We start from the raw sequence: 26,294 nt of genomic DNA, 5'->3' as shown, positions 1-26,294 counted from the left end.
TCTAGGTCCCTAATGACTCTCCTGACTGTTGCTGTGGAATGACTTGTGTATTGCTGACAGAAAACCCTAATGTGAGCCTTTCCCACCTCCCACCATTGACTCAGAGACACAAAATCCCTCTTCCTGTCCCTCCATGTTCCCCAAAATGTCTGAAAAGTCTGACAGAAAACTTGGTCCTGTAACAGCCTCACATTAAAGTGCCAGTAGGAGCTGCCTCTGGTGGTTGGTGAGCTGTGAAACTCTACAGTGACTAGATGATGGTCAGTGAAACCTACTGGGAGAATATGGCTGCTCAGTAGCCTGTTGCTGTAGCCATGGCTGATGTAGAGCCTGTCCAGCCTGGCTGCCCTCACCCTCCCATCGACCACCCTTACCCAGGTATACTGCCTCGCCTGAGGATGTTTAAGCCTCCACACATCCACCAGTCCTGACTCTGAAACCACCCGTGACAATAAAGCTGACGACTGCAGATATTTGCCACAGGTCCGCTAGTTAGCTTAGCATACTAGCTATGGCTTCCCCTCCCTCCTCTCTCTCCTTCTCCTGCTCTGAGTGTCAGATGTTTAGCTACTCCTCTGCCTCCTTTAGTGGTAATGGTATGTGTAATAAGTGTAGCTTGTTTGTAGCTCTGGAGGCGAGGCTCAGCGAGCTAGAGTCCCGGCTCCGCACCATGGAGGCTAGTCCAGCTATAGTAGCTTCACAGACCAGCTTAGCCGGTGAAGAGCCACCTAGCCTAGCTGCCGCTAGCAGTTCCCTCCCAGCCCCCGTGCAGCCGGGAACTAGTCAGTCCGGCTGGGTGACAACAAACCGAGGGAAACATAGACGCAATAAGCCCGTGTTGGCCCACCAACCCCTTCACGTCTCCAACAGCTTTTCCCCACTCAGCGACACACCCGCTGAGAACGTAACTCAACATGTCGACTCTGTTGCTCACAGCCCCGCTGTGAAGTCGGCATTAGTCATTGGCAGCTCCATTTTACGGTACGTGAAGGTAGAGAAACCAGCGAGCATAAAGTGCATCCCAGGGGCCAGAGCGGGCGACGTTGAGGCTAATCTGAAGCTGCTGGCATGTAAACGTAAGGTTAAATACAGTAAGATTGTAATCCATGTCGGCGCTAATGACACCAGGCTTCGCCAGTCGGAGTTAACTAAGGTTAATATGGCTTCGGTGTGCAACTTTGCAAAGGCAATGTCGGACTCCGTAATTTTCTCTGGCCCGCTGCCCAACCTAGTGAGTGACGATATGTTTAGCCGCATGCGTTCATTCCATCGCTGGATGTCTAGGTGGTGCTTAGATAACGACGTGGCTTACATAGATAACTGGACCTCCTTCTGGGGAAAGACTGGTCTGATTCGGAGAGATGGCGTCCATCCTACTCTGGATGGCGCATCCCTCCTATCTAGGAATATAGGGAACTTTATTAGCCGTGCTAATCCCTGACAAGCACCCAGAGTTCAGACCAGCAGGCAGAGCCGCAGTTTAAGACGCCCCTCTGCTGGGTCCCTCTTGTTGTCACCCACCCAGCCTATAGAAACTGTGTCTGCCTCGAGGCTGTCTAAGCCTAAACCCCAATCTAGAGGAGTTGTTTATAGCAACTTAGTTAAAATCAAAACCACTGCTCCAGCAAGCCAAACTAATAGAACTATTAAATGTGGTTTGCTCAACATTCGTTCTCTCCCATCCAAGTCTCTCCTAGTGAATGACTTAATTACAAGTCACCATATTGACATATTAACACTAACTGAGACCTGGTTGCAGCAAGATGAATATGTTAGTTTGAATGAATCTACCCCTCCTAGTTACATTAACTGTCATGTGCCTCGTAACACAGGCCGAGGAGGAGGAGTGGCTGCTATTTATCAGTCAAATCTGATTATCAACCCTAGACATAATAGTTCATATAATACATTTGAAAGCCTTACTGTCAGCCTCTCTCACCCAGCCTGGAAAGCAGAAAAACCACTCTTACTTGCTGTAGTGTATCGTCCTCCTGCACCTTATTCTGAGTTTCTAGAAGAATTCCCTGACTTTCTGTCAAATTTAGCAATGAGCTCAGACAAAGTCATTATAGTGGGTGACTTTAACATTCATGTGGACGTCGATGATGATTGTCTGGCTACTGCGTTCAAGTCACTTTTGGATTCAGTCGGCTTCTCTCAGAGGGTAAACAAACCCACTCACACTTTTAATCATATCGTTGACTTAGTACTTACTTATGGAATAGAAGCTGACCATGTCACAGTTCTTCCTCAGAACCCCGTCTTGTCCGACCATTCTTTAATAACTTTTGAATTTACTTTAACAAATTATATCCTACCTGGGAAAAAAATCCCGCTACAGTAGATGTCTATCTGACACTGCTGTTTCTAGATTTAAAGAGCTTATTCCAGCAGAGCTTGCTGCCACATCCTGTAACCATATTATGGGCAGTGATGCTGACTTCACCACATTCTGTAACCATATTATGGGCAGTTATGCTGGTTTCACCCCCACACAGGTGGACTATCTTGTGGATAGCACTGCAGCAACACTCCTTGGAACACTTGATGCTGTAGCTCCCCTGAAAAAGAAAGTTATCAATCAGAAAAGAATAGCTCCCTGGTACAGCCCAAACTTGCGCGCTTTGAAACAGAAGACCAGACAGCTGGAAAGGAAAACACATTCCAGCCAACATGAGGAAGACCGTCAAGCCTGGAAGGATAGTTTATTAATATATAAAAAAGAACTCCGTAATGCTAGAAGCAATTACTATTCATCTCTAATAGAAAAGAATAAGAACAACCCCAGGTTCCTTTTCAACACTGTGGCCAGGCTAACCAAGAACCATAGTGTTGTTGAGCCATCCATCCCTCCAACTCTCAGCAGCAACGACTTCCTAACTTTCTTTACCGAAAAGATAATTAATATTAGAACAAAAATTGCTAGTAATGGACCACAGATTACGGTACCCATAGAAGCACCTCCCAGACCTGGTTCACACTTGGACAGCTTCTCTCCCATCGACCTGTTAGACTTAACTTCTGCAATTACTTCTTCCAAGTCAGCCACATGTCTGCTGGACCCAGTTCCGACAAGACTACTTAAGGATGTCTTCCCCTTAATTAACATTTATTTTCTGAACCAAATCAATCTTTCCTTAGCCACAGGCTACGTGCCACATGCCTTCAAGGTGGCTGTCATTAACCCTTTACTTAAAAAACCTTCTCTTGACCCAGATGTCCTAGCCAACTATCGGCCTATATCCAACCTTCCTTACATCTCTAAGATCCTTGAGAAGATTGTCCTGGAGCAGCTACATGAACATCTGCACAGCAACGTGCTCTTTGAAGCTTTCCAATCTGGATTCAGAGAACACCATAGCACTGAAACAGCACTTGTCAAAGTCTCTAATGATCTTCTTATAGCTTCAGACAGAGGTCTCGTCTCTGTTCTTGTACTTTTGGACCTCAGTGCTGCATTCGACACCATCGACCACAGCATCCTGCTGCAGAGACTAGATCATGAAATAGGGATTAAAGGAACTGCCCTAAAATGGTTTAAGTCATACTTATCTGACAGGTTTCAATTTGTTAATGTTAATAACGACCACTCAGAGTATAGCAGAGTTACGTATGGTGTACCGCAGGGTTCAGTCTTAGGGCCAATCCTCTTCATTCTTTACATGCTCCCATTAGGTGGCATCATCCGGAAGCACTCAATCAATTTTCACTGTTATGCTGATGATACGCAACTCTACTTGTCCATGGAGCCAGATGACAGAAGCCGCCTCATCAATCTGCAAGACTGTCTGAAAGACATTAGATCCTGGATGTCCTCTAACTTCTTGCTACTGAATTCAGATAAAACTGAGGTTATTGTGTTTGGACCTAAACATCTCAGGGACACGTTCTCCAATCAGATCGCTACTCTAGATGGCATCACCCTGACCCCGAGTACAACCGCGAGGAACCTTGGAGTCATTTTTGACCAGGACCTTTCCTTTAGCTCCCACATAAAGCACGTGACTAGGACCGCCTTCTTCCATCTGCGCAGTATCACTAAGATTAGGAATATCCTCTCCCAGAGTGATGCTGAGAAACTAGTACATGCATTTATCACTTCTAGGCTAGACTACTGCAACTCTCTCCTGTCAGGATGTCCGAAAAACTCTCTAAAGAGTCTCCAGCTGGTCCAGAATGCCGCAGCGAGGGTTTTGACAGGAGTTAGGAAGAGAGAACACATCTCTCCCACCTTAGCTTCTCTCCACTGGCTTCCTGTAGGATTTAGAATAGACTTCAAAATCCTTCTGCTGACTTATAAGGCTCTTAATGATAAAGCTCCAACCTATCTGAAAGAACTAATCATTCCTTACTGTCCTACCAGAGCACTCCGCTCCCAGAACGCAGGTCTGTTAGTGACTCCCAGTATCTCTAAAAACAGACTGGGAGGTAGAGCCTTCAGTTACCGGGCTCCTTTACTGTGGAACCAGCTCTCTCCATGGGTCAAAGAGGCAGACACTCTAACTACATTTAAGTCTAGACTTAAGACCTTCCTTTATGACAGAGCTTTTAGTTAGGGCTGGTTCAGGTAGCTCTGAACCATTTTATAGCTACGCTGCTATAGGCTTAGACTGCTGGGGACATATCTGGTTACACAGAGCCCTCTCCTCCTCTTCTCTTCTCTTCTCTTCTCTCCTCTCCTCTCCTCTCCTCTCCTCTCCTCTCCTCTCCTCTCCTCAGTATATTTTTGAACTGTCATTTTCTGTTGTACTTTGTAGTTTGGCCTTGGTGTCTCTCTCTCTCTCTGTGTTTCCACAGATCCACCGGAGCTCCATCTCTCTGCACCAGCCGCCACCTGCATCGCCCCCCTCCCTCCCCTTCCCCTGCTGTTAGACCGGCCTCCCCTTCCTTCCCATGGACCAGTCTGCCACCCAGTCCTCCCATCGAGCTGACCGGCTCTCCCTGCCCCCCCCGCCCCCTCCCCTCACCAGGGACTGCCTTCATCAACTCCTGCTAACATTTCCATATTTCGCACATTCTGTGACAAACTGTAAACTGTTTTCTTGTCTGTAACAACATCTATTGCACGTCTGTCCGTCCTGGGTGATGATCCCTCCTCTGTTGCTCACCCTGAGGTTTCTCCGATTTTTTCCTGTTAAAAGGGTTTTCCATGGAGTTTTTCCTCAGTCGATGTGAGGGTCTAAGGACAGAGGATGTTGTTACGATGCCATGTAAAGCCCTTTGAGACAAACTGTTTGTAAAAACGGGCTATACAAATAAAATTGCCTTGCCTTGCCTTGCCTTATCATTAAGAGCCTTATAAGTCAGCAGAAGGATTTTGAAGTCTATTCTAAATCCTATAGCCAGTGGAGAGAAGCTAAGGTGGGAGAGATGTGTTCTCTCTTCCTAACTCCTGTCAAAACCCTTGCTGCGGCATTCTGGACCAGCTGGAGACTCTTTAGAGAGTTTTTCGGACATCCTGACAGGAGAGAGTTGCAGTAGTCTAGCCTAGAAGTGATAAATGCACCAGTTAGTTGATTCTGAAGTCAGTCACTCTGGTCAGAAATCAATGTGTTTCATACATTTATTCCATGTTCTTATGTACACATTGGCCTGATTTATAAACAAACTAAATACATTCACAATAATCAAACAACATGAAACATTTACAATGTGAATTATCCTTTTCTTCATAGTTAGGCCTATTCATGTTCTTCTCACACTGAATCTTTGCATCAGCCAGCGCTGCCTCATAAAAAAGCAATGGAGCAAAAACAGCAATAGATTTATTTTTATTTTTATAAAATATGTTACAAAATATATTGGAGAATATAAAATTGAGTAAGTGTGAGCTCCTTCCAGATAATTTATACACCTCATCTGAACATTGTTATCAGCAATTTATTGAAGCAGCAGACTGCATAATGTTCTCATATTTAATTAATTTTCACCTGTTGCACTTTTGGCCACTTTTGCTGTATGAACTTGTATTACTCGTTATGTACTTCAGATTATAAGGAATTTGTACAGTGAATCAACTTCCACTGCTCATCATTAAGGCAAAGTGCACAACTGTTAATCTGTGAAAGGAACTTGAGTTGTGATTATAGTTTTGGATTATTCAGTCAGTCCACAGTTGTCCGTCTGCTCTCTCTGAGCTTTACGACAGCGGTGCTTTTTTTTTAAAGAGGTGAGTCAGCTGACGTCAGCATTAAGATCTGCTGTTGATTGGAGGAAAGTAGCCACACCTGTCCTCTCATCGGTGAATCTGTGATCAATCATCTACTGACCAGAGAACTAGTTCCACCTGGTTGACCAAGCTGCTCCTCAGCCTGGCTCGGCGTTCCAACAACCAACTAAACCAGGATGGACTGATGAGACCTTGTCCAACCTGCTTTTCCACTGATCCTGGATTTCTTTATTCTACTTTGGAACAACAGGCAGGACGAGTGTTTGTTACTTCACTTCACTATTGAAGCTTCAGTGGAACCAGTTCAACATCAAGGTGAAAACATTTCTCTACTAAGTCTGAGAGTCTCTGCTGTTCTCCTCCTAAAACAATAAAACATGAGAAGCTTCCAGACTCTGCTGGAAGAAAAGTGTTAACACAGTGTGAACGTAAGATAATTAAAGACACAACCAGTGGTTCAAATAACTAACCCTAACCCTCTCCATCCTACACATCAACCAGAGTCACTGAGGCACCATGGATGAGCCCAGACCTGAACCCAAACCCAGGATACAGAGGTTGAGTGAAGGTGGTGTTGAAGGTGTGGAGGTGGATCAGTCTGTTAGAGGAGGAGACTCTGTAGAAGGACAGAGAGCCAGCAGGATAGTCCACATACACTGCTGCTCTGGTAGAGATGGAGGAGGAGATGAGTGTTCCTCTGTTGTCGTGCCAGACAGAATAACGACTATAAGAGCAGTCCAGTCTCCAGGACTGATCATTTTTTCCAAACACACAGTCATAACTGTTTCCTTTCCTGTTGATTCCTCTGTAACTCACTGATATATAAGCCCATCCGCTCCACTTCACCTCCCAGTAGCAGCGACCAGTCAGACCAGTTGAACACAGCAGCTGAGGCAACCAGTCAAATCTGTCTGGATGATCAGGATACGACTGATCCTGTCCCACACATGTCACCGTCCTGTTGTTGTCAGACAGTTTGATGTTTCTGCTCACTGTGTTCACGTCCACTTCCAGTTGACAGGCGTCTGATGGAGAGAACAAGACACAACACAGCTGCAGTTCATCATCTGATGGTTCATTGATTGATTATTGAATCAACATTGTATTTAAAGACAAACTGACAGAGCTGTTGTCTGATCATTAGTCACATTAAATCCACACTTACACTTCCTGAGACCAGGTTTTAACATGTTCTCTCCACCATGGTCCAACCTGGAGGAAGAAACACAGTCAGAGTGGTTTATATCTAAACTACTGTTCAACATGGAGGAAGAAACACAGTCAGAGTGGTTTATATCTAAACTACTGTTCAACATGGAGGAAGAAACACAGTCAGAGTGGTTTATATCTAAACTACTGTTCAACATGGAGGAAGAAACACAGTCAGAGTGGTTTATATCTAAACTACTGTTCAACCTGGAGGAAGAAACACAGTCAGAGTGGTTTATATCTAAACTACTGTTCAACATGGAGGAAGAAACACAGTCAGAGTGGTTTTATATCTAAACTACTGTTCAACCTGGAGGAAGAAACACAGAGTGGTTTTATATCTAAACTACTGTTCAACCTGTAGGAAGAAACACAGTCAGAGTGGTTTTATATCTAAACTACTGTCCAACCTGGAGGAAGAAACACAGAGTGGTTTATATCTAAACTACCGTTCAACCTGGAGGAAGAAACACAGTCAGAGTGGTTTTATATCTAAACTACTGTTCAACCTGGAGGAAGAAACACAGTCAGAGTGGTTTATATCTAAACTACTGTTCAACATGGAGGAAGAAACACAATCAGAGTGGTTTTATATCTAAACTACCGTTCAACATGGAGGAAGAAACACAGTCAGAGTGGTTTATATCTAAACTACTGTTCAACATGGAGGAAGAAACACAATCAGAGTGGTTTTATATCTAAACTACCGTTCAACATGGAGGAAGAAACACAGTCAGAGTGGTTTTATATCTAAACTACTGTTCAACCTGGAGGAAGAAACACAATCAGAGTGGTTTATATCTAAACTACTGTTCAACCTGGAGGAAGAAACACAGAGTGGTTTTATATCTAAACTACCGTTCAACATGGAGGAAGAAACACAGAGTGGTTTTATATCTAAACTACTGTTCAACCTGGAGGAAGAAACACAGTCAGAGTGGTTTTATATCTAAACTACTGTTCAACCTGGAGGATGAAACACAGTCAGAGTGGTTTTATATCTATCGTTTTTACCTTTATTTGATATAGTGAGATAGACAGTAAAGGGGGAGGCAGAGAGAGGGGGAATGACATGCAGGAAAGGTCTGCCCGGCGCGGGACTCGAACCGGGAACGCCTGCGTTGAGGACTGTAAATGAAAAGTGAAGCTTCAGGTGTGTGCTGGTCAGAGGAGCAGCGCTGACTTGGCGCTGTCTGTATGTGCAGAAATCACCACATATACTTTAATAAATAAATGTTTTAAAATTAAAAAAAAAAAAAAAAGGGTTCAACCGGACCGCGAGCCAGTGTCACTACGTAAGTCGATGTAGTGACGCTTCGGCACGCACTCCGCCTACCCCTGAAAGTCCCCTTTATACCACGGAAATGCAAAGCTGACCATATGTGACCCGAACCGTACCCGTACCGATCCGTACTGTGCCGAACCGTACTAGGCTTTATTTTCTGTGTTCATTTATTGGTTTAGTTCCTGTGGATGTGATCTCTTAAACATAGGTGTAGGTTTGAGGCTAATTATTTTTTTATTATTTATGAAATGTGTGTTATTTTCCTGGATGGTGATTTGAGTTTGATTTCTGTCTCCCCTCTTTGTCTGCAGCCTGAGTGTCCAAGGCCGGGTCTGCAACACACTGCTCCTGTCTGTGGTGGGACTGTACAGGGTGACACATGCTAAATGCATACATTTTTATTGTATAATTATCATTGTCTCTTTGCTACCTTGCTCTTGCTATGTATTTTCTCGTTTGTTTTGATTGTTTGCTTTGTAATGCTTCCTGACCATAGTAAGGGCAACATATGAAAATCTGGGAACTAAATCCTTACCAAGAAATTTCTTCACAATTGTCTTTAGGAACGTGTGTAATATCATGTCTTAAAATGTTGAAATTCAACTCCCGTGGGAAACCCCCTAAAAAACTACTCAAAGTTGGGGTACCCGTAACTGGATTTTTGAACATTCCGAAATGTTAAATTTGGCCTTAAGTAACTTGTGAGGGGTCAAACTAGGGGGTTTTCATGATTCTGAGTTGATCGCAAACATTAGTTTTACACCCAAAACACTCCTTGATGGAGAAAAAAACAGCCACACCTACTTTTCTTGTTCATCGGAACCCCCACTACCACCACCAATAGAATGTATTGCAGAGAAGCCATTCCTTAGCAGAGGTTGTGTCACATATTACCACTAAATACTCAATATAATATAACTTATATTCTACCCTTTTTTCTATAGGACATACACACCCTCCAGGATTTTGTGATGTCACAATTGCAACTATTAATGCAAATTCAATCATGAATTCTTTGGCCTTGCCACTGCAACTTTTCAGCAAATTTGCTGTCATGGACCGCTGTGGTCAGCCGTGGCAACAGTGTTTCCATTACGTTTTTTTTTTGTATGTCTGTGTTTTTATTACTAGTTTTATGCGGATCGGGAGCGAGAGAGAAGGAAAGACATCAGGTGCACACCAGATTTAACATACCAGTAAAAACGGAAACATACACATAGCCCACACACACACACACACACACACACACACACACACAAAAGGTTGCTTTCTTCTTCTTTTTATGTATTGCCATGGTAAATCGGCCTAAGTATTGTTTAGTGGGTAGTTGTAGTTGGTTAGCATTAAAAGTGAAGAATTTTGGAGTTAGCTAGTGCTAGACATGTTAAAGCCATTTACAACCTTTGATCATTGACAGACATACTACTTTTTACACCTGATATGTGTTATCTACATCTTTTTTTAAGAACTTGAAATATGTCATGTCATTGCGTTGATAACATGCATAAGAAACTTAAAAATTGTGGTAACACTTTATTTGATGCCTATCTCTATAATGCATTATTATCATACTTATAATGAGGTATAATGCGGTTATAGCACTGTATAACTATAGTTATAAACACTCATAAATGATCAGAATGCTTTATAACAATAATCATAACACACTATAAAGCATTTTATCATGACTAATAAGGTCAGGTATTATAATACGTTATAATTGTTAGTACCTCGCTGACCATGCCCACATTTATAATGCATTATAAATATAGTTATAATGTGTTACAATTGGCTTATAGTCGTGTATAACTATCATAATAAACACTCATAAATGATCATAGGGCTTTATAACAATTAGCATAACACATCATAGAGCATTATAACTCTATTATAATGCATTATAAATATAGTTATTATGTGTTACAATTGGCTTATAGTCATGTATAACTAGTCATGTATAACTATCATAATCTGCAGCCGCTGCTCCTGCTGACAGCAGACTGGGGGAGAAAAAAATTCTTTGGTTGGGTTTTAGGCAATGAAGAAAGGAGTTGGTTAAGTTTAGTAAAGACCAGGTATATGGAAAGCCGTTTTAGTCATAATGAAATAAATTAATAAATGCATAAATAAATAAATATAGCCATGAAATGAGTCCCAAATTAAATAAATAGGATGATAAATAGATATAAATGAAATATAAATACATATATTTTTATTTTAAAAACAACATTTTTATTTTTTCAGGAGACTTTTATTTTCTAACGCCTCATTTATTTATTTCCAGATACTTTTATTTTTTCTAATGTCACATTTATTTATTTCTGGGGTCTTTTATTTCATAACGTCAGATTTATTTATTTCCAGATATTTTTATTTCATAACGTCACATTTATTTATTTCCGGCGACTTTTATTTCATAACGTCACATTTATTTCACTGCTCTTTTATTTCATGCTGCAATATTCAAATGAGGGGCGGGGTTATCTGGACCCTTTCAGAGTAAAACATCACACGACGGCCTATTCACCTTATTTTGCGCTGGATCTAGTGTGTGGAAGTGGTGTTGTGAATTGTTGAACAATCCACTTCCCTATCCACTTCGCTATGTGTTAGTACTGGTACTCCGGTTGAGAAGAACAAGTACGTTTACGTGCTCTGCTCTTTCCCAGAGAAGCAGTAGCTTACGTGAATTTGTCATTATGGTCCCGTTGCTGTCGGACCGCAGTAGCCGTCATCGTTGCCGCCGGTAGTGGTGCGTAGCAGCTCCAGCGCTCGGGTGATTGATAACGTCATCACTGGTGGATGTAGGCTATCAACGATCGATATCAACTATCGATATCAACGATCACGTTAGGAAACAGCGATCTCATGAAATGCGCTTGCAGTTTATTAAACATAAAGTGTTTGAGAAATCGGAGCCTACTGCCGTGAACGTGACTTTATAACCGCCAGCACTGCGGTGACATGGTGCGGCTGATGGAGGGATGTGACACACCGACCTGCTCTCCCACTGTCGGGTCCCGGTGACACACACACGCACATACACACACAGACAAAATACTGCTGCGACAGGTATCACACCGGAGCGGTTCGTCTCCCTCTTCAGTCTGGGCTCTGGTGTCCGGAAGACAAAGAGACTGTTTCTGTTTACACAGCTGATTAATGAGCATCACCTCATAGCTCAAAATAAAAGTCGAGTGAAGTTTTCAACGCGGACTTGATGAATATGTGGTTGTATTGTATTAAGTTATTTATTTTACCAGTAAAAAAACAACATTAACAACATTAGCTCCGCTGCATTAGTAGGCTATGGTTTAATAATCATTCAGACACGGCGGCACCCGTTCCTGCTGTTCTACCCTGGTTATACGTACACCCGGTAATGACTTAAATATTTTCATTGCTGTTCATCATATATTTTCTTTGGGAGGTGGGTGCAGGTTGTATGCTGCTAGCCTGCTCCACAATAACGCTGCCTCTCCACTTTGTGTTCGAGACATACTGCCGTCTCCTCTTTACCCAGTTGCTGTGGCAGGGACATAATGCTAGACATAGCTAGCTGGTTAGCTACGCAGCACATAACATTAGCCGTTAAACGACATGACCTCATAAGGCAGAGAGACGATGTGTAACAATAGAAACTAGAAAAAACGAAATATGTTTAAAACACTATTCTCCTCCCCAAGTTATTGATCAAGTTGCTGAGTAGCGGTCGACAATTCACAACACCACTTCCGCACACTAGATCCAGCGCAAAATAAGGTAAATAGGCCGTCGTGTGATGTTTTACTCTGAAAGGGTCCAGATAACCCCGCCCCCTCATTTGAATATTGCAGCATGAAATAAAAGAGCAGTGAAATAAATGTGACGTTATGAAATAAAAGTCGCCGGAAATAAATAAATGTGACGTTATGAAATAAAAGTCGCCGGAAATAAATAAATGTGACGTTATGAAATAAAAATATCTGGAAATAAATAAATGTGACGTTATGAAATAAAAGACCCCAGAAATAAATAAATGTGACATTAGGAAATAAAAGTATCTGGAAATAAATAAATGAGGCGTTAGAAAATAAAAGTCTCCTGAAAAAATAAAAATGTTGTTTTTAAAATAAAAATATATGTATTTATATTTCATTTATATCTATTTATCATCCTATTTATTTAATTTGGGACTCATTTCATGGCTATATTTATTTATTTATGCATTTATTAATTTATTTCATTATGACTAAAACGGCTTTCCATATACCTGGTCTTTACTAAACTTAACCAACTCCTTTCTTCATTGCCTAAAACCCAACCAAAGAATTTTTTTCTCCCCCAGTCTGCTGTCAGCAGGAGCAGCAGCTGCAGCAGCCTCGCACCTGTGAAGTGGGCTTCAGCCGGGTTCAGCTGTGCTCGAGCGGAGCGAGGGAGAGAAAAAAATGTTTATTTCTTTTACTCTGTGGAGATCTCCCACAACGTAGTGGGGGAGAAAGCAAGTGGGACAGATCTGCCCAGTCTCTGACCAGCGCACGTTTCACAGACAAGCCACAACGCAGACGTCACCTGGTTCAGCAGCACCATGGAGCTGTGGGGGCGGGGGGGTCGGAGCTGCGGTGTTTCGGAGTGAGGGGGGGGGGGGGGCGTCCGCTGAACCTTACTCACTCATCGGGCATGCACTGCGGTCTCATGAGGAAACGCAGCTTTTTGATATGATGTTTTTCTTTTTCCCGGATACAAATAGATTTTTAAAGTATCTGTTCAAAATAAGTATTCGTAAAAAAACACGTTATTTGTGCCTTTCCGAGTACCATATTCGGGTTCGGCTCCACCCCTACCAAGTAGGGAAACATAAAAGACAGGAGACAGACTGAGTCATTGTTGTCTGACTGTACCTGAGAGTCTCCAGTCTCCAGTCTGGATCCTCCAGTCCAGCAGACAGCAGCTTCTCTCCTGAGTCTCCTGGATGGTTGTAGCTCAGGTCCAGCTCTCTCAGATGGGAGGGGTTGGAGCTCAGAGCTGAGGCCAGAGAAGCACAGCCTTCCTCTGTGACCAGACATCCTGACAGACTGGAGATAGAAAAAATGATGAATTCAGAGTTTTGGAAAATCACATCAACAGGAAAATCCTGCAGATGTTGAGCATCTTCACCAACAAGTTACAGAAGGATGTTCAAGATCAGCTGTCCAACAAACAGCTGTATCCTCACCTGAGAGTCTCCAGTCTACAGTGTGGACTCTCCAGTCCACCAGACAGCAGCTTCACTCCTGAGTCCTGCAGGTTGTTGTTACTCAAGTCCAGCTCTCTCAGATGGGAGGGGTTGGAGCTCAGAGCTGAGGCCAGAGAAGCACAGCCTTTCTCTGTGACCAGACATCCTGACAGACTAGAGATAGAAAATATAATAAACTCCCAATTTTACAAAATCATGTAAAAAGAGATGTTGAGAATCTCAACAGACCGCTGAACATCTCAACAGATGTTGAGCATCATCACCAACAACTTACAGAAGGGTGTTAGAGCTGTCTAACAAACACCTGTATCCTAACCTGAGAGTCTCCAGTCTGCAGTGTGGACTCTCCAGTCCACCAGACAGCAGCTTCACTCCTGAGTCCTGCAGGTTGTTGTTACTCAGGTAGAGGTGTCTCAGATGGGAGGGGTTGGAGCTCAGAGCTGAGGCCAGAGTAGCACAGCCTTCCTCTGTGACCTGACATTCTGAAAGACTGGAGATAGAAAATACAATAAACTCTCAATTTTACAAAATCATGTGAACAGAGATGTTGAGAATCTCAACAGACCGCTGAACATCTCAACAGATGTTGAGCATCATCACCAACAACTTACAGAAGGGTGTTAAAGCTATCTAACAAACACCTGTATCCTCGGGGGGCGCTGTTGAGCTGGCGATGGAGTAGGACGTGTTTGTTTGAGCTCCCGTCAAACTTCTTTTTTATTTTAAGTTAATAAGCGCGCAGTACATTAAAATATTGACTAATCTGCTCTGAAAACATTTCCGAAGCTGAGAGGAAGTCTACGTTTGAGTGAATGGCGACGAATCTGAAAAAATTTCAATAAACTGGAGCAGCGAACACGAGGCCCAACACCGCCGGGAGCTACACTGCTACTAGCACCGCGGCAAGACCATCTCCACCACATCTACGGTCAGCTAACGTTAAACCAGAGATGGACGCCAAGTCCTTGAAGTCGGAGATTCTTCTCTCGCTGAAAACTGAAATTTTGGCGGTGATAAAATCAGAAATGAAAAACGCACTTGCCGACGACTTCGACTTCCTTAAAAACGAGCTGCAGGCATTAAAAGCAGAAGTTAAAAATAACACGGCGGCGATTCACTCGGAGATCGACCAAGTGAAAACCACAGTCCGAGACATGGAGACCGGATTGTCAGCATGGTCAGACGAGGTGGTGACTTTGCAGACCACGGTGAACACCCTGAAGACGGAGGTGGCGGAGCTCCGAGACAAATGCGAGGACATGGAGGGAAGAGCGCGGCGGTGTAACATCAGAATACTGGGGCTGCCTGAGACGCCTGGATCAAGCTTCACGACATCGGTCTCAAAGCTGCTACGAGAGGCGCTGCAGCTGGACAAGGATGTGCTCATTGACCGCTCACACAGAAGCCTGGCTCCAAGAAAACCCGGCGGGAAACCACGAGCGATAGTAGCCAAACTTCACTATTTCCAGGACTGTGTTGAGGTACTGAACCGGGCGCGCACCCGTGCTCCACTTCGGTACAACGGAGAGTCAGTTGCTATCTTCCCGGATTATACTACAAGAGTCGCCAAAGCCAGAGCTGCGTTCACCGAGGTCAGAAAGCTGCTCCACAACCGCCAGAACGTCCGGTTTGGCATACTGTTCCCAGCCCGTCTCCGTGTCACACACAACGGGGAAGAAAAGGAATTCACCGACGCAGAAAAAGCGATGACCTACGTGAGGAACCACATCATCCCCGCCGAGGAGCGTGAGTGAGACTGTTTTCGTGTTTTCAGCTATTCTGACAATACTTTATTTGTTTTCGTCCGTGGAAAGGCAGCTAAACTGGCTGCACCCAGTGGACTAATGTCACTGTTGTTAGACTGTTAAGTTTCACCAGCTTCTGCTGTCAAGGTTCAAAGTGGAAAACAAATGTAAAATGACTGGACCAAGAGACCCCTTCTCTCTCTCCTTTCTTTGTCAATGCTGATTACCTTTATTCATAGGCTTACTGTAGCCTAATAGTTCTTTGATTTTGTTTTTCTTACAACTTAAAGGTTGCCTTATAGTGACAGGATTTGTCTGACTGAATATATTTCTGTTGATTACAAAATGTAATTGTTTTAATTTTATTTGATGGCTAATCCAGTGTTTAATTTTAACACCTTTAAACTATTGATTCCATAAGAGATGTGGGGTTTAAATTATTTATTTTTATTTTTATTTTTTATTTTCTCTTACTTGAACACATAGCAGATGTTGTAGTACTACAATAACAATGCGCTGAACTGGTTTTCATGAAGCGTTCGATGGGAGCCTGAACAGTTGGCTCTATAGAGTTCCCCAACACAAACACATATGTGTGGATTTGTTCTTGAGGGGTACCATGTTTGCCTTGTTTCTCTAGGCACTAGGTGGGGTGGGGGAGGGTGGGATTATACCAGACTTGTTTATTTCTTGGATTTATTTTATGTATGTCTTTCTTACTTTCTATTTGCTCAGCCAGATGTAAATTTCAAGTGCACTAAATATCTTACTCAGTAGGTTATGACTGATCCTAATTCTACTAGAGGGCTGGTTGGACTCTCATCAGTGAACTTTGTGAGCTTTGTCCTATTGTGAGTTGGAACGTGAAGTCACTTAACCATCCAATTAAGAGGAAAAAGGTATTTACACACTTAAAACAACTTAAGACCGATATTGCGTTTCTTCAGGAGACGCATTTGCGCACAACGGACCTGTTCCGAATAAAAAGAGGATGGTCAGGACAAGTTTATCATTCTAATTTCCACACAAAGACTAGGGGGGCAGCCATCCTCATTGATAAAAATATACCATTTACAATGGCTAATGTCGATTCTGATTCTGCAGGGCGCTACATTATTGTGACAGGGCAACTTTTTTCATTTCCGGTCATCCTGTTGTGACAGGGCAACTTTTTTCATTTCCGGTCATCCTGGCCAATATTTATGCGCCAAACTGGGACAATCCAGAATTCTTTTCAAATTTTTTTTCTCGTCTACCAAACATGACATCACACCATCTTATCCTTGGTGGCGATATCAATTGTGTACTTTCCCCTACCTTAGATCGCAGTTCCTCCAAAACGACGTCCTTGTCTAAATCAGCACACACAATCCAACTTTTTCTTAAAACATATGGTGTAGTGGATGTATGGCGATTTCGTAATCCCACTGCTAGAGCGTACTCCTTTTTCTCCCCAGTGCATAAGAGCTATTCTGGCATAGATACTTTTTTCCTGGATAAAAGACTTCTATCTTCTGTAACTAAGTGATTATGATGCCATAGTCATTTCAGATCATGGTCGGCTAACCACGAAAATCAGCATTCCTAACACACAAAATAGTTACCGCCCTTGGAGACTCAATCCTCTTCTCTTATCAGAAGAGTCTTTTACCAACTTTATTTCATCTGAAATACAATTTTTTCTTGACACTAATCAAACGCCAGGAATGTCATATTCAACTATATGGGAATCTTTAAAAGCTTATTTACGAGGCCAAATCATTTCTTATTGCGCAAATAAGAAGAAAACAAATACAGTGCGCCTTAAAGAACTAATGGATCAAATCCTGAAACTAGATATGTTATATAGCCATCAACCATCTCCTGACATAGTGAAAAAACGTCTGTCTTTGCAGACCGAATTTGACATCCTATCAACGCAACAGGCGGAATATCTTCTCTCCAAATCTAGACACGGATGCTATGAACATGGGGAAAAAATTGGACGTATTCTCGCACATCAGTTACGACAAAGAACTGCCAATCAGACTATACCTGCAATCAATGATGAACAAGGTTCAAAGTGTACAGATAGCCTCAAAATTAACTCCTGTTTTCAAAATTTCTATCAAGTATTATACACATCAGAATGTCAAACTGCACCCTCAGTGTTGGAGGATTTTTTAAGATCCCTACATGTTCCATCCGTAGACCCAAACATAGCTGATTCATTGGAGAAAGACTTCTCGGCCCTGGAAATAATATCTGCAATCAGATCTATGCAAAGCGGCAAGTCCCCAGGGCCGGACGGATATCCGACAGATTTCTTCAAAAAATTCTCAGACCAACTTGCCCCTTTACTAATGTCAGTTTTTGAAGAATCACTTTCACTTAAGACCCTACCTCTGACCATGCGCCAAGCAGTAATCTCTGTAATTCTCAAAAAAGGAAAAAACCCTCTAGAGTGCAATTCATTCCGCCCAATCTCTCTCCTTAACACGGATGCAAAAATCCTTGCCAAGGTTCTGGCACGCCGACTAGAAGGGGTTCTGCCTTCCATTATATCACCTGACCAAACAGGCTTTATTAAGAACCGTTACTCTTTTTTCAATGTCAGACGCCTTTTTAACATCCTTTATAGCCCCTCTCCACCTGGTGTGCCAGAGGTCGTCCTCTCACTTGACGCTGAAAAGGCGTTCGACCGGGTGGAGTGGGGCTATCTTTTCAGCACACTGCAGAGGTTTGGATTTGGCAATAAATTCATATCATGGATCAGACTTTTATATACTTCTCCAATGGCTGCTGTTCGTACTAATAATAATTTGTCCCGTTTCTTCGAGCTTAAACGTGGTACAAGACAGGGATGCCCCATGTCACCGCTTCTTTTTGCGGTTGCAATGGAACCACTAGCTTTAGCTCTGAGGCAAAATACTGATATCAGAGGAATTCACCGAGCTGGGGAGGAGCACAAAGTCTCGCTTTACGCGGACGACATGCTACTATATATATCACAACCCCTTTTGAGTCTTCCTAAGCTAATGGTCTTACTAAAAGAATTTGGCAAACTATCCGGCTACAGGGTCAATGTTCAAAAAAGTGAGCTGATGCCTGTTGGCACTAGTAATGATGAGACATCCTTAAATTCACTCCCCTTTAAAATTAGCTTCAAAAAATTCAAATACCTCGGCATATGGATTACAGATAAACATAAAGATCTTTATGCTGCTAACTATCAGCCCCTGTTATCAAACTTAAATCAGGATATCGAACGATGGGATCCCCTGCCTCTCTCTCTGGGTGGAAGAATTAATACAGTAAAAATGAATATACTGCCCAAGTTTTTATATATATTCCAGTGCCTTCCCATCTTTTTAACTAAATCTTTTTTTACGAAATTGAATAATCAGATATCAAGTTTCATTTGGAACAAAAAACCGCCCCGGATAAAAAGAAGTGTACTTCAGAGACCTCGCTCAATGGGAGGAATGGCACTCTCTAATTTCTTGTATTACTATTGGGCGGTTAACATTCGAGTACTGTTATATTGGATGGATAACGATAATGATAACACTGACACTGAATGGCTAAGTCTGGAGGGGGCATCTGTAAATTCCACTTCTTTAAAAGCCTTACTGTGTTCTAAGTTGCCATTTACACAGCCCATTTCTAACTTTACCTCCAACCCTGTTGTTTTGCACTCAATCAAGATTTGGAACCAATTCAGAAGATCCTTTGCACTTACAGATCTTTCTCAGGCTGCCCCAATTACACTGAATCATATGTTTGTCCCATCATTAATAGATGGGGTCTTTGATATGTGGTCCAGAAGAGGTATGGTATCACTGTCTGATCTGTATATTGACGGCAGCTTTGCCTCCTTTGAACAGTTGGTACAAAAATATCACATTCCCAAATCACATTTTTATCGATATCTGCAACTTCGGAATTTTGTATTCTCAAACTTTATATGTTCTCCCTTACGTCCTCCAACTGGCCTGTTGGATTCAATTTTTGATTGTAAACTAGTCAGAAAACGAACTATTAGCACAATATATGAAATACTATATTCTCATAACTTGATGCCTTTGGACCTCCTCAAAAATAAATGGGAGACAGATTTAAATGAGCAAATCACAGACGACACTTGGCACAAAATAATACAGGGAATTTTTTCATCTTCCATCTGTCTTAGACATGCTGTCATTCAGTTTAAAATTGTACATCGTCTGCACTGGTCTAAAGTAAAACTCTCTAAGATCAATGCTGATATAGACCCCACTTGTGATAGATGCGGGCGAGATCCAGCCACTCTCCTACACATGTTCTGGACATGTCCAAAGCTTTGCGCTTTCTGGCAGCCCATCTTTGAGACCTTTTCTAAGATCTTTGCAAAAAGGCTTGCACCATCTCCATTCATTGCACTTTTTGGTGTAACTCAGATAGACTCCCATCTAGAGATGTGGCAAAGAATAATGGTGGCTTTCTGCTCTCTCCTAGCTAGGAGACTAATATTATTGAAATGGAAAGACCCAGCACCTCCAACATACAGCCATTGGGTTAGGGAAATCATGTACCATATCAAGTTGGAGAAGATCAGATACACAATCAGGGGGTCTACTAGAAAATTTTATAACATATGGCAGCCTTTCTTAATGTTTGTTGAAGATATGGAAGCAGACAATATAGCACTGTAAACCTCTGTTGTTGCCCTCAGTCATCTTTATTATTGTATTTATTTTTTGTTGTATATGTTGTTTGTTTGTTTTTTGTTATCTGGCTATATGAGTTCTGTATACTGAACTATGTATCTCATACTGTGAACTCTGTATGTCTGGTATTTGTGGGGGGTGGATGGGATTTACGGTTTGTTTGTTTTTTTTTTCTCCCTGTGTGTTCTGTTGTACTTATGTTAAATTGTAAACTATAACTTGTAAAACTAAATAAAAATACCTTGATCAAAAAAAAACACCTGTATCCTCACCTGAGAGTCTCCAGTCTACAGTGTGGACTCTCCAGTCCACCAGACAGCAGCTTCACTCCTGAGTCTCCTGGATTATTGTAGCTCAGGTCCAGCTCTCTCAGATGGGAGGGGTTGGAGCTCAGAGCTGAGGCCAGAGAAGCACAGCCTTTCTCTGTGACCTGACATCCTGACAGACTAGAGATAGAAAATATAATGAACTCCCAATTTTACAAAATCATGTGAAAAGAGATGTTGAGAATCTCAACAGACCACTGAACATCTCAACAGATGTTGAGCATCATCACCAACAACTTACAGAAGGGTGTTAAAGCTACCTAACAAACACCTGTATCCTCACCTGAGAGTCTCCAGTCTACAGTGTGGACTCTCCAGTCCACCAGACAGCAGCTTCACTCCTGAGTCTCCTGGATTATTGTAGCTCAGGTCCAGCTCTCTCAGATGGGAGGGGTTGGAGCTCAGAGCTGAGGTCAGAGAAGCACAGCCTTTCTCTGTGACCTGACATCCTGACAGACTAGCGATAGAAAATATAATGAATTCCCAATTTTACAAAATCATGTGAAAAGAGATGTTGAGAATGTCAACAGACCGCTGAACATCTCAACAGATGTTGAGCATCATCACCAACCCTTACAGAGGGTGTTAAAGCTGTCTAACAAACACCTGTATCCTCACCTGAGAGTCTCCAGTCTACAGTGTGGACTCTCCAGTCCACCAGACAGCAGCTTCACTCCTGAGTCCTGCAGGTTGTTGTTATTCAGGTCCAGCTCTCTCAGATGGGAGGGGTTGGAGCTCAGAGCTGAGGCCAGAGAAGCACAGCCTTCCTCTGTGACCAGACATCCTGACAGACTAGAGATAGAAAATATAATAAACTCCCAATTTTACAAAATCATGTGAACAGAGATGTTGAGAATCTCAACAGGCCGCTGAACATCTCAACAGATGTTGAGCATCATCACCAACAACTTACAGAAGGGTGTTAGAGCTGTCTAAAAAACATCTGTATCCTCACCTGAGAGTCTCCAGTCTGCAGTGTGGAGTCTCCAGTCCACCAGACAGCAGCTTCACTCCTGAGTCCTGCAGGTTGTTGGTATTCAGGTCCAGGTGTCTCAGACTAGAGGACTGGGAGCTGAGGACTGAGGACAGAGATTCACAGCTTTTCTGTGAGAGGTTACAGCTACTCAATCTGAAGAGGAATCAGGAAAACAAAAGTAAACAACTAATATTTTTGTTGTGACTAAAGAAGAAGATGCAGTAAATGTATATGGATATATGTGCACATACAGAGCTTTATTTGAAGCTTTGACCACTGGCAGCAGCCTCAGAAGAGTCTCTTCTGAAGCAGAGTATTTCTTCAGGTCAAACTCGTCCAGATCTTCTTCTGATGACAGTAAGATGAAGACCAGAGCTGACCATTGACCAGGAGACAGTTTATCTGTGGAGAGATGTCCTGATCTCAGGTACCGTTGGATCTCCTCCACTAGAGAACGATCATTCAGTTCATTCAGACAGTGGAACAGGTTGATGCTTTTCTCTGCAGATAGATTCTTACTGATCTTCTTCTTGATGTACTGGACTGTTTTCTGATTGGACTGTGAGTCACTTCCTGTCTGTGTCATCAGACCACGTAGGAGATTCTGATTGGTTGTCAGTGAAAGACCCAGGAGGAAGCGGAGGAACAAGTCCAGGTGTCCATTTGGACTCTTTAAGGCCTCGTCCACAGCACTCTGGTAGAAATGTGATGATTTGTCTCCGAACAGTTTAAAAAGTTTAAAGGTTAATTTCTTTCCTGACATCAGGTTGAGTCCAGAGTTGATGAAGGTCAGATGGACATGAAGAGCAGCCAGAAACTCCTGAACAGTCAGATGGACGAAGCAGAACACCTTGTCCTGGTACAGGCCGCTCTCCTCTTTAAAGATCTGTGTGAACACTCCTGAGTACACTGAGGCTGCTCTGATATCGATGCCACACTCTGTCAGGTCGGATTCATAGAAGATCAGGTTTCCTTTCTGCAGCTGCTCAAAAGCCAGTTTTCCCAGAGTCTCAATCATCTTCCTGCTCTCTGGACTCCAGTGTGGATCTGTCTCAGCTCCTTCATCATACTTGACCTTCTTCAGTTTTAGATGAACCACCAGGAAGTGGATGTACATCTCAGTCAGGGTCTTGGGCAGCTCTCCTCCCTCTCTGGTCTTCAACAGCTTCTCCAGAACTGTAGCAGTGATCCAGCAGAAGACTGGGATGTGGCACATGATGTGGAGGCTTCGTGAGGTCTTGATGTGGGAGATGATCTCTCTGGCCTGCTGCTCATCTCTGAACCTCTTCCTGAAGTAGTCCTCCTTCTGTGGGTCAGTGAACCCTCTGACCTCTGTCACCATGTCAACACACTGAGGAGGGATCTGATTGGCCGCTGCAGGTCGTGTGGTTATCCAGAGGCGAGCAGAGGGAAGCAGTTTCCCCCTGATGAGGTTGGTCAGCAGCACGTTGACTGAGGTGGACTCTGTCACATCAGTCAGCTCCTCAGTGTTGTGGAAGTCCAGAGGAAGTCGACACTCGTCCAGACCGTCGAAGATGAAGACGACCTGGAACTGATCAAACCTGCAGATTCCTGCTTCTTTGGTTTCAGAGAAGAAGTGATGAACAAGTTCCACCAAGCTGAACTTTTTCTCTTTCAACACATTCAGCTGTCTGAAGGTGAAGGGAAATGTGAAGTGTATGTCCTGGTTGGTTTTGTCTTCAGCCCAGTCCAGGGTGAACTTCTGTGTTAAGACTGTTTTCCCAATGCCAGCCACTCCCTTTGTCATCACTCTTCTGATTGGTCTGTCTCTTCCAGGTGGGGCTTTAAAGATGTCTTCTTGTCTGATGGTTGTTTCTGGTCTGTCTGGTTTCCTGGATGCTGTTTCAATCTGTCTGACCTCATGTTCATCATTGACCTCTCCAGTCCCTCCCTGTGTGATGTAGAGCTCTGTGTAGATCTGGTTCAGAAGGGTTTGGTGTCCGGCTTTAGCGATGCCCTCAAACACACACTGGAACTTCTCCTTCAGGTTGGATTTGAGTTTACATTGGCAGCCAATGAGAATCTCTGTAAGAATAAAGGACCAATGACGTCAATGAGAAGTTATTATTGTAGTTATTGCATAGAAAACATGAATCATGGAAACACCTGCTCTGTTCTCTGTTCATTTAGAACGTTTTATAAAAGTAACATTTCAAAGAGATCAATTCCTCTCCATGTTAGCACCATTGTGAACCTCTCACATATTTTCATGTATTGTATCACTTCTTAACACGTTTCTCATTTCTGTTTTGACTATGTAAATGTTTAGATTCTTATCCATCATGCATTACCATCCAAAAGGCCTCTGACCGGTCCCAAATTTATTCCGCAGCATAACAATGACCCCAAATTTACCGCCAGTGTCAAAAATAATGATTTCAATTAACAAGAACAGTGAGTCCTGCAACAGATGCTACAGCCCCACCACAGAGTCCTGATCTCAACATTAGTCAGTCTCTGATTACATGGAGAGACAGAAGACACTGACACAGCCTCAGTCCACAGAAGAACTGTGGCAAGTTCTCCAAGATGCTTCAACAACCTGCCAGGAGAGGAACTGCAACATTGACACTTCACTGTTGGCCTCATGTTTCAGCCTTGGAGGTCAAAGTTTGGTTGGTTTTGGCTCAGTGAGGCTGTAAGACTGCCACCACCCACATGTGACATTTAAGACTCCCTACAGAGACTCCCCACTCTGCTGACAAGACCAAAGAAGCTATTTTGGATGATGAAACTGTCCTCATCCACCTGGTTTTGACTGACCACTCTACAATGTCCTTATAACTTCACATTTCTGATCAAACTTACGTTTGGGTTCTGAGATGGGCCCTGTGAAATTTCGCAGCAGATCATTCTGATTAATCTTCTCCAGGACTGTTTTGGTGACTTTCACAGTGTTTATACAGTAGGTCTGGACCAGTAGATCCACTGTGTCTTCCCTGTTTGCTTTCTCCAGTCGACTTTTTGGGATTGATGGGAGGTCTTCTAGGACTCCTTTCTGCCACAGGTACCACCTGAATTTATAAAAATCATCATCTCCCAAATCCTCCAAAGTCTTCAAAAGGATCTCTGGGAGTGTCTCCGTCTTTTCCCTGAAAGAGGAATGACAAACAGTTTGAAACTGGGTTTACACTGTATGACTGAATTCTGACTTACTGTATGACTGTTTTTGGATTCATTTCAAATTTCTGTAGTTATCGTGCGCCCATTTTTGCAGTTTACAGGGGTAAGGAGAAGAGATGAACCCCTCCAAAAGGCAAACAGATGGTCAGATGGATTCAAACCAGTCTGAATCTCTGGTTGCCTCTCATAATGGTATCACACAGCTGAGGCAGAGCCACCAGCTGATTCCCCTGAACTCAGTGTTTTCCCTCTTTGAGCCTGTGTGAACCCGTTGTGAACACCACAGAAGTTCATTGCCTTGTAAAAGAAATAGAAAACAGGGAGATATAATGTTACACTATAAAGTTCTGTAGCTAGTTGTCTGTAATTAGGGCCACGGGCCATCGCACCGGGCACTGGTCCCAACAGCTTTGAAATAGCTGCAGGGACCAGTGCTCCCAGTGCCTGGGCAAGAGCCAAAAAGACCAATCATTGGAGTTTAACAAACGTCTACTGCTCAGGCATACTTTCACCTAGAGACTCCATTTAAACTTTAAACAAAATTTCAGAGTGATCTGATAATAAAGTATAATCTAATCTAATCTAATCTAATCTAATCTAATCTAAACAGTAGACACAAGTCTTGTGTATTGTCGTATTACTCCAAGTTTTGATAGGTCATATAGTTTTTGATCAATCCCTGATCAATGACCATGATCATTTTTGGAGAAATTATGAGATTATAATGGTTGTGTATTGCATGGAATGTTCGTGTCAGAGTGTGTGACATCATCAGTTAGAGTGAGAGAAAGCCCAGAAAAACTCCAGATTTTTTCTCTTTCCACACTCGGCCCGGCCACAATTTAGAATTAGAAAAACTTTATTGTCCCGCCAAGGCAGGAAATTCATCTTTGGTCTCACTTATAGACAGAACAGTCAGAGCACAAACGCTTGCCAGCAAGGCTTACATGAGACAAAACAAAGTCAACAGAGGTCACATCACATACAGATAGTAAAAATAAAAATAAAATAAAATCCTCTTTACTGTGTCTTGTTTATTATGCAGATGGCATTGGGGATAAAGGAGCCCTTGTAGATCTTTTTCTTTGCTAGAGGAACTCTATAGCACCGCCCTGAGGGAAGTTGTTCAAATTCACTGTGTAGGGGGTGAGTCTCATCTCTAATTATTGACAGGGCTTTCCTTTGTACAGCGGTGTTATAGAGGCTGTCTAGTGGTCTTTGTTGACGGCCAACTATCTTCCCAGCCGTATTGATAAGCCTATTAAGTTTATTTTTGTTTACTTGGGTCAAGTGCCCGTACCAGACGGTGATAAAATGCTTTCTACCAGGCTGACATACACCCTTTCCAGAATGTCCATCCTGACCCCGAACCCCCTCAATTTCCTGATTAAAAACATTCTCTGACTAGCCTTTTTGTGGATGAAGTCAGTATTATCAGTAAATCTCAATTTGTCATCTATGAGTGATCCTAAGTACTTAAAACAGTTAACAATTTCCACAGTCTGGTCACATAGTATCAGAGGGAGCGAGTCTGCAT

At 42.8% G+C, this 26,294-nt stretch overlaps 2 protein-coding genes across 2 annotated transcripts in view; one reads left to right on the top strand and one right to left on the bottom strand.

Annotated features, from left to right (window-relative positions):
* The first annotated feature begins 511 nt into the window (after positions 1-511).
* Positions 512-2,227, top strand: LOC146989353 (uncharacterized). The gene is made up of 2 exons (XM_085773049.1): positions 512-904; positions 950-2,227. Exons 1-2 carry the CDS (start codon positions 512-514, stop codon positions 1,439-1,441), a joined length of 885 nt encoding a protein of 294 aa, XP_085629175.1. The 3' UTR covers positions 1,442-2,227.
* Positions 2,228-6,646: 4,419 nt separating this feature from the next.
* The window catches only part of LOC146989352 (NACHT, LRR and PYD domains-containing protein 12-like), a 28,435-nt gene continuing 8,787 nt past the window's right edge, over positions 6,647-26,294 (bottom strand). The window contains exons 4-9 of the mRNA XM_085772997.1: positions 24,443-24,726; positions 21,865-23,659; positions 21,593-21,766; positions 13,544-13,717; positions 7,335-7,381; positions 6,647-7,194 (exon numbers count right to left, since the gene is read on the bottom strand). Coding sequence (XP_085629123.1) covers positions 6,656-7,194; positions 7,335-7,381; positions 13,544-13,717; positions 21,593-21,766; positions 21,865-23,659; positions 24,443-24,726 — 3,013 coding nt within the window. The 3' untranslated portion in view covers positions 6,647-6,655. The remainder of the gene's footprint in view (positions 7,195-7,334; positions 7,382-13,543; positions 13,718-21,592; positions 21,767-21,864; positions 23,660-24,442; positions 24,727-26,294) is intronic.

This window comes from Trachurus japonicus, chromosome 3 (assembly GCF_045865225.1).
Source record: "Trachurus japonicus isolate A0001 chromosome 3, Traja_1.0".
Taxonomy (NCBI): domain Eukaryota; kingdom Metazoa; phylum Chordata; class Actinopteri; order Carangiformes; family Carangidae; genus Trachurus; species Trachurus japonicus.
This window is presented reverse-complemented; position numbering and strand designations above follow the sequence as displayed.

Coding starts and splice junctions, on each gene's coding strand:
- LOC146989353 (XM_085773049.1), top strand. CDS start 512: ATGGCTTCCCCTCCCTCCTCTCTCTCCTTCTCCTGCTCTGAGTGTCAG. Junction 905..949: donor GCGACACACCCGCTGAGAAC/GTAACTCAACAT, acceptor CCCGCTGTGAAG/TCGGCATTAGTCATTGGCAG.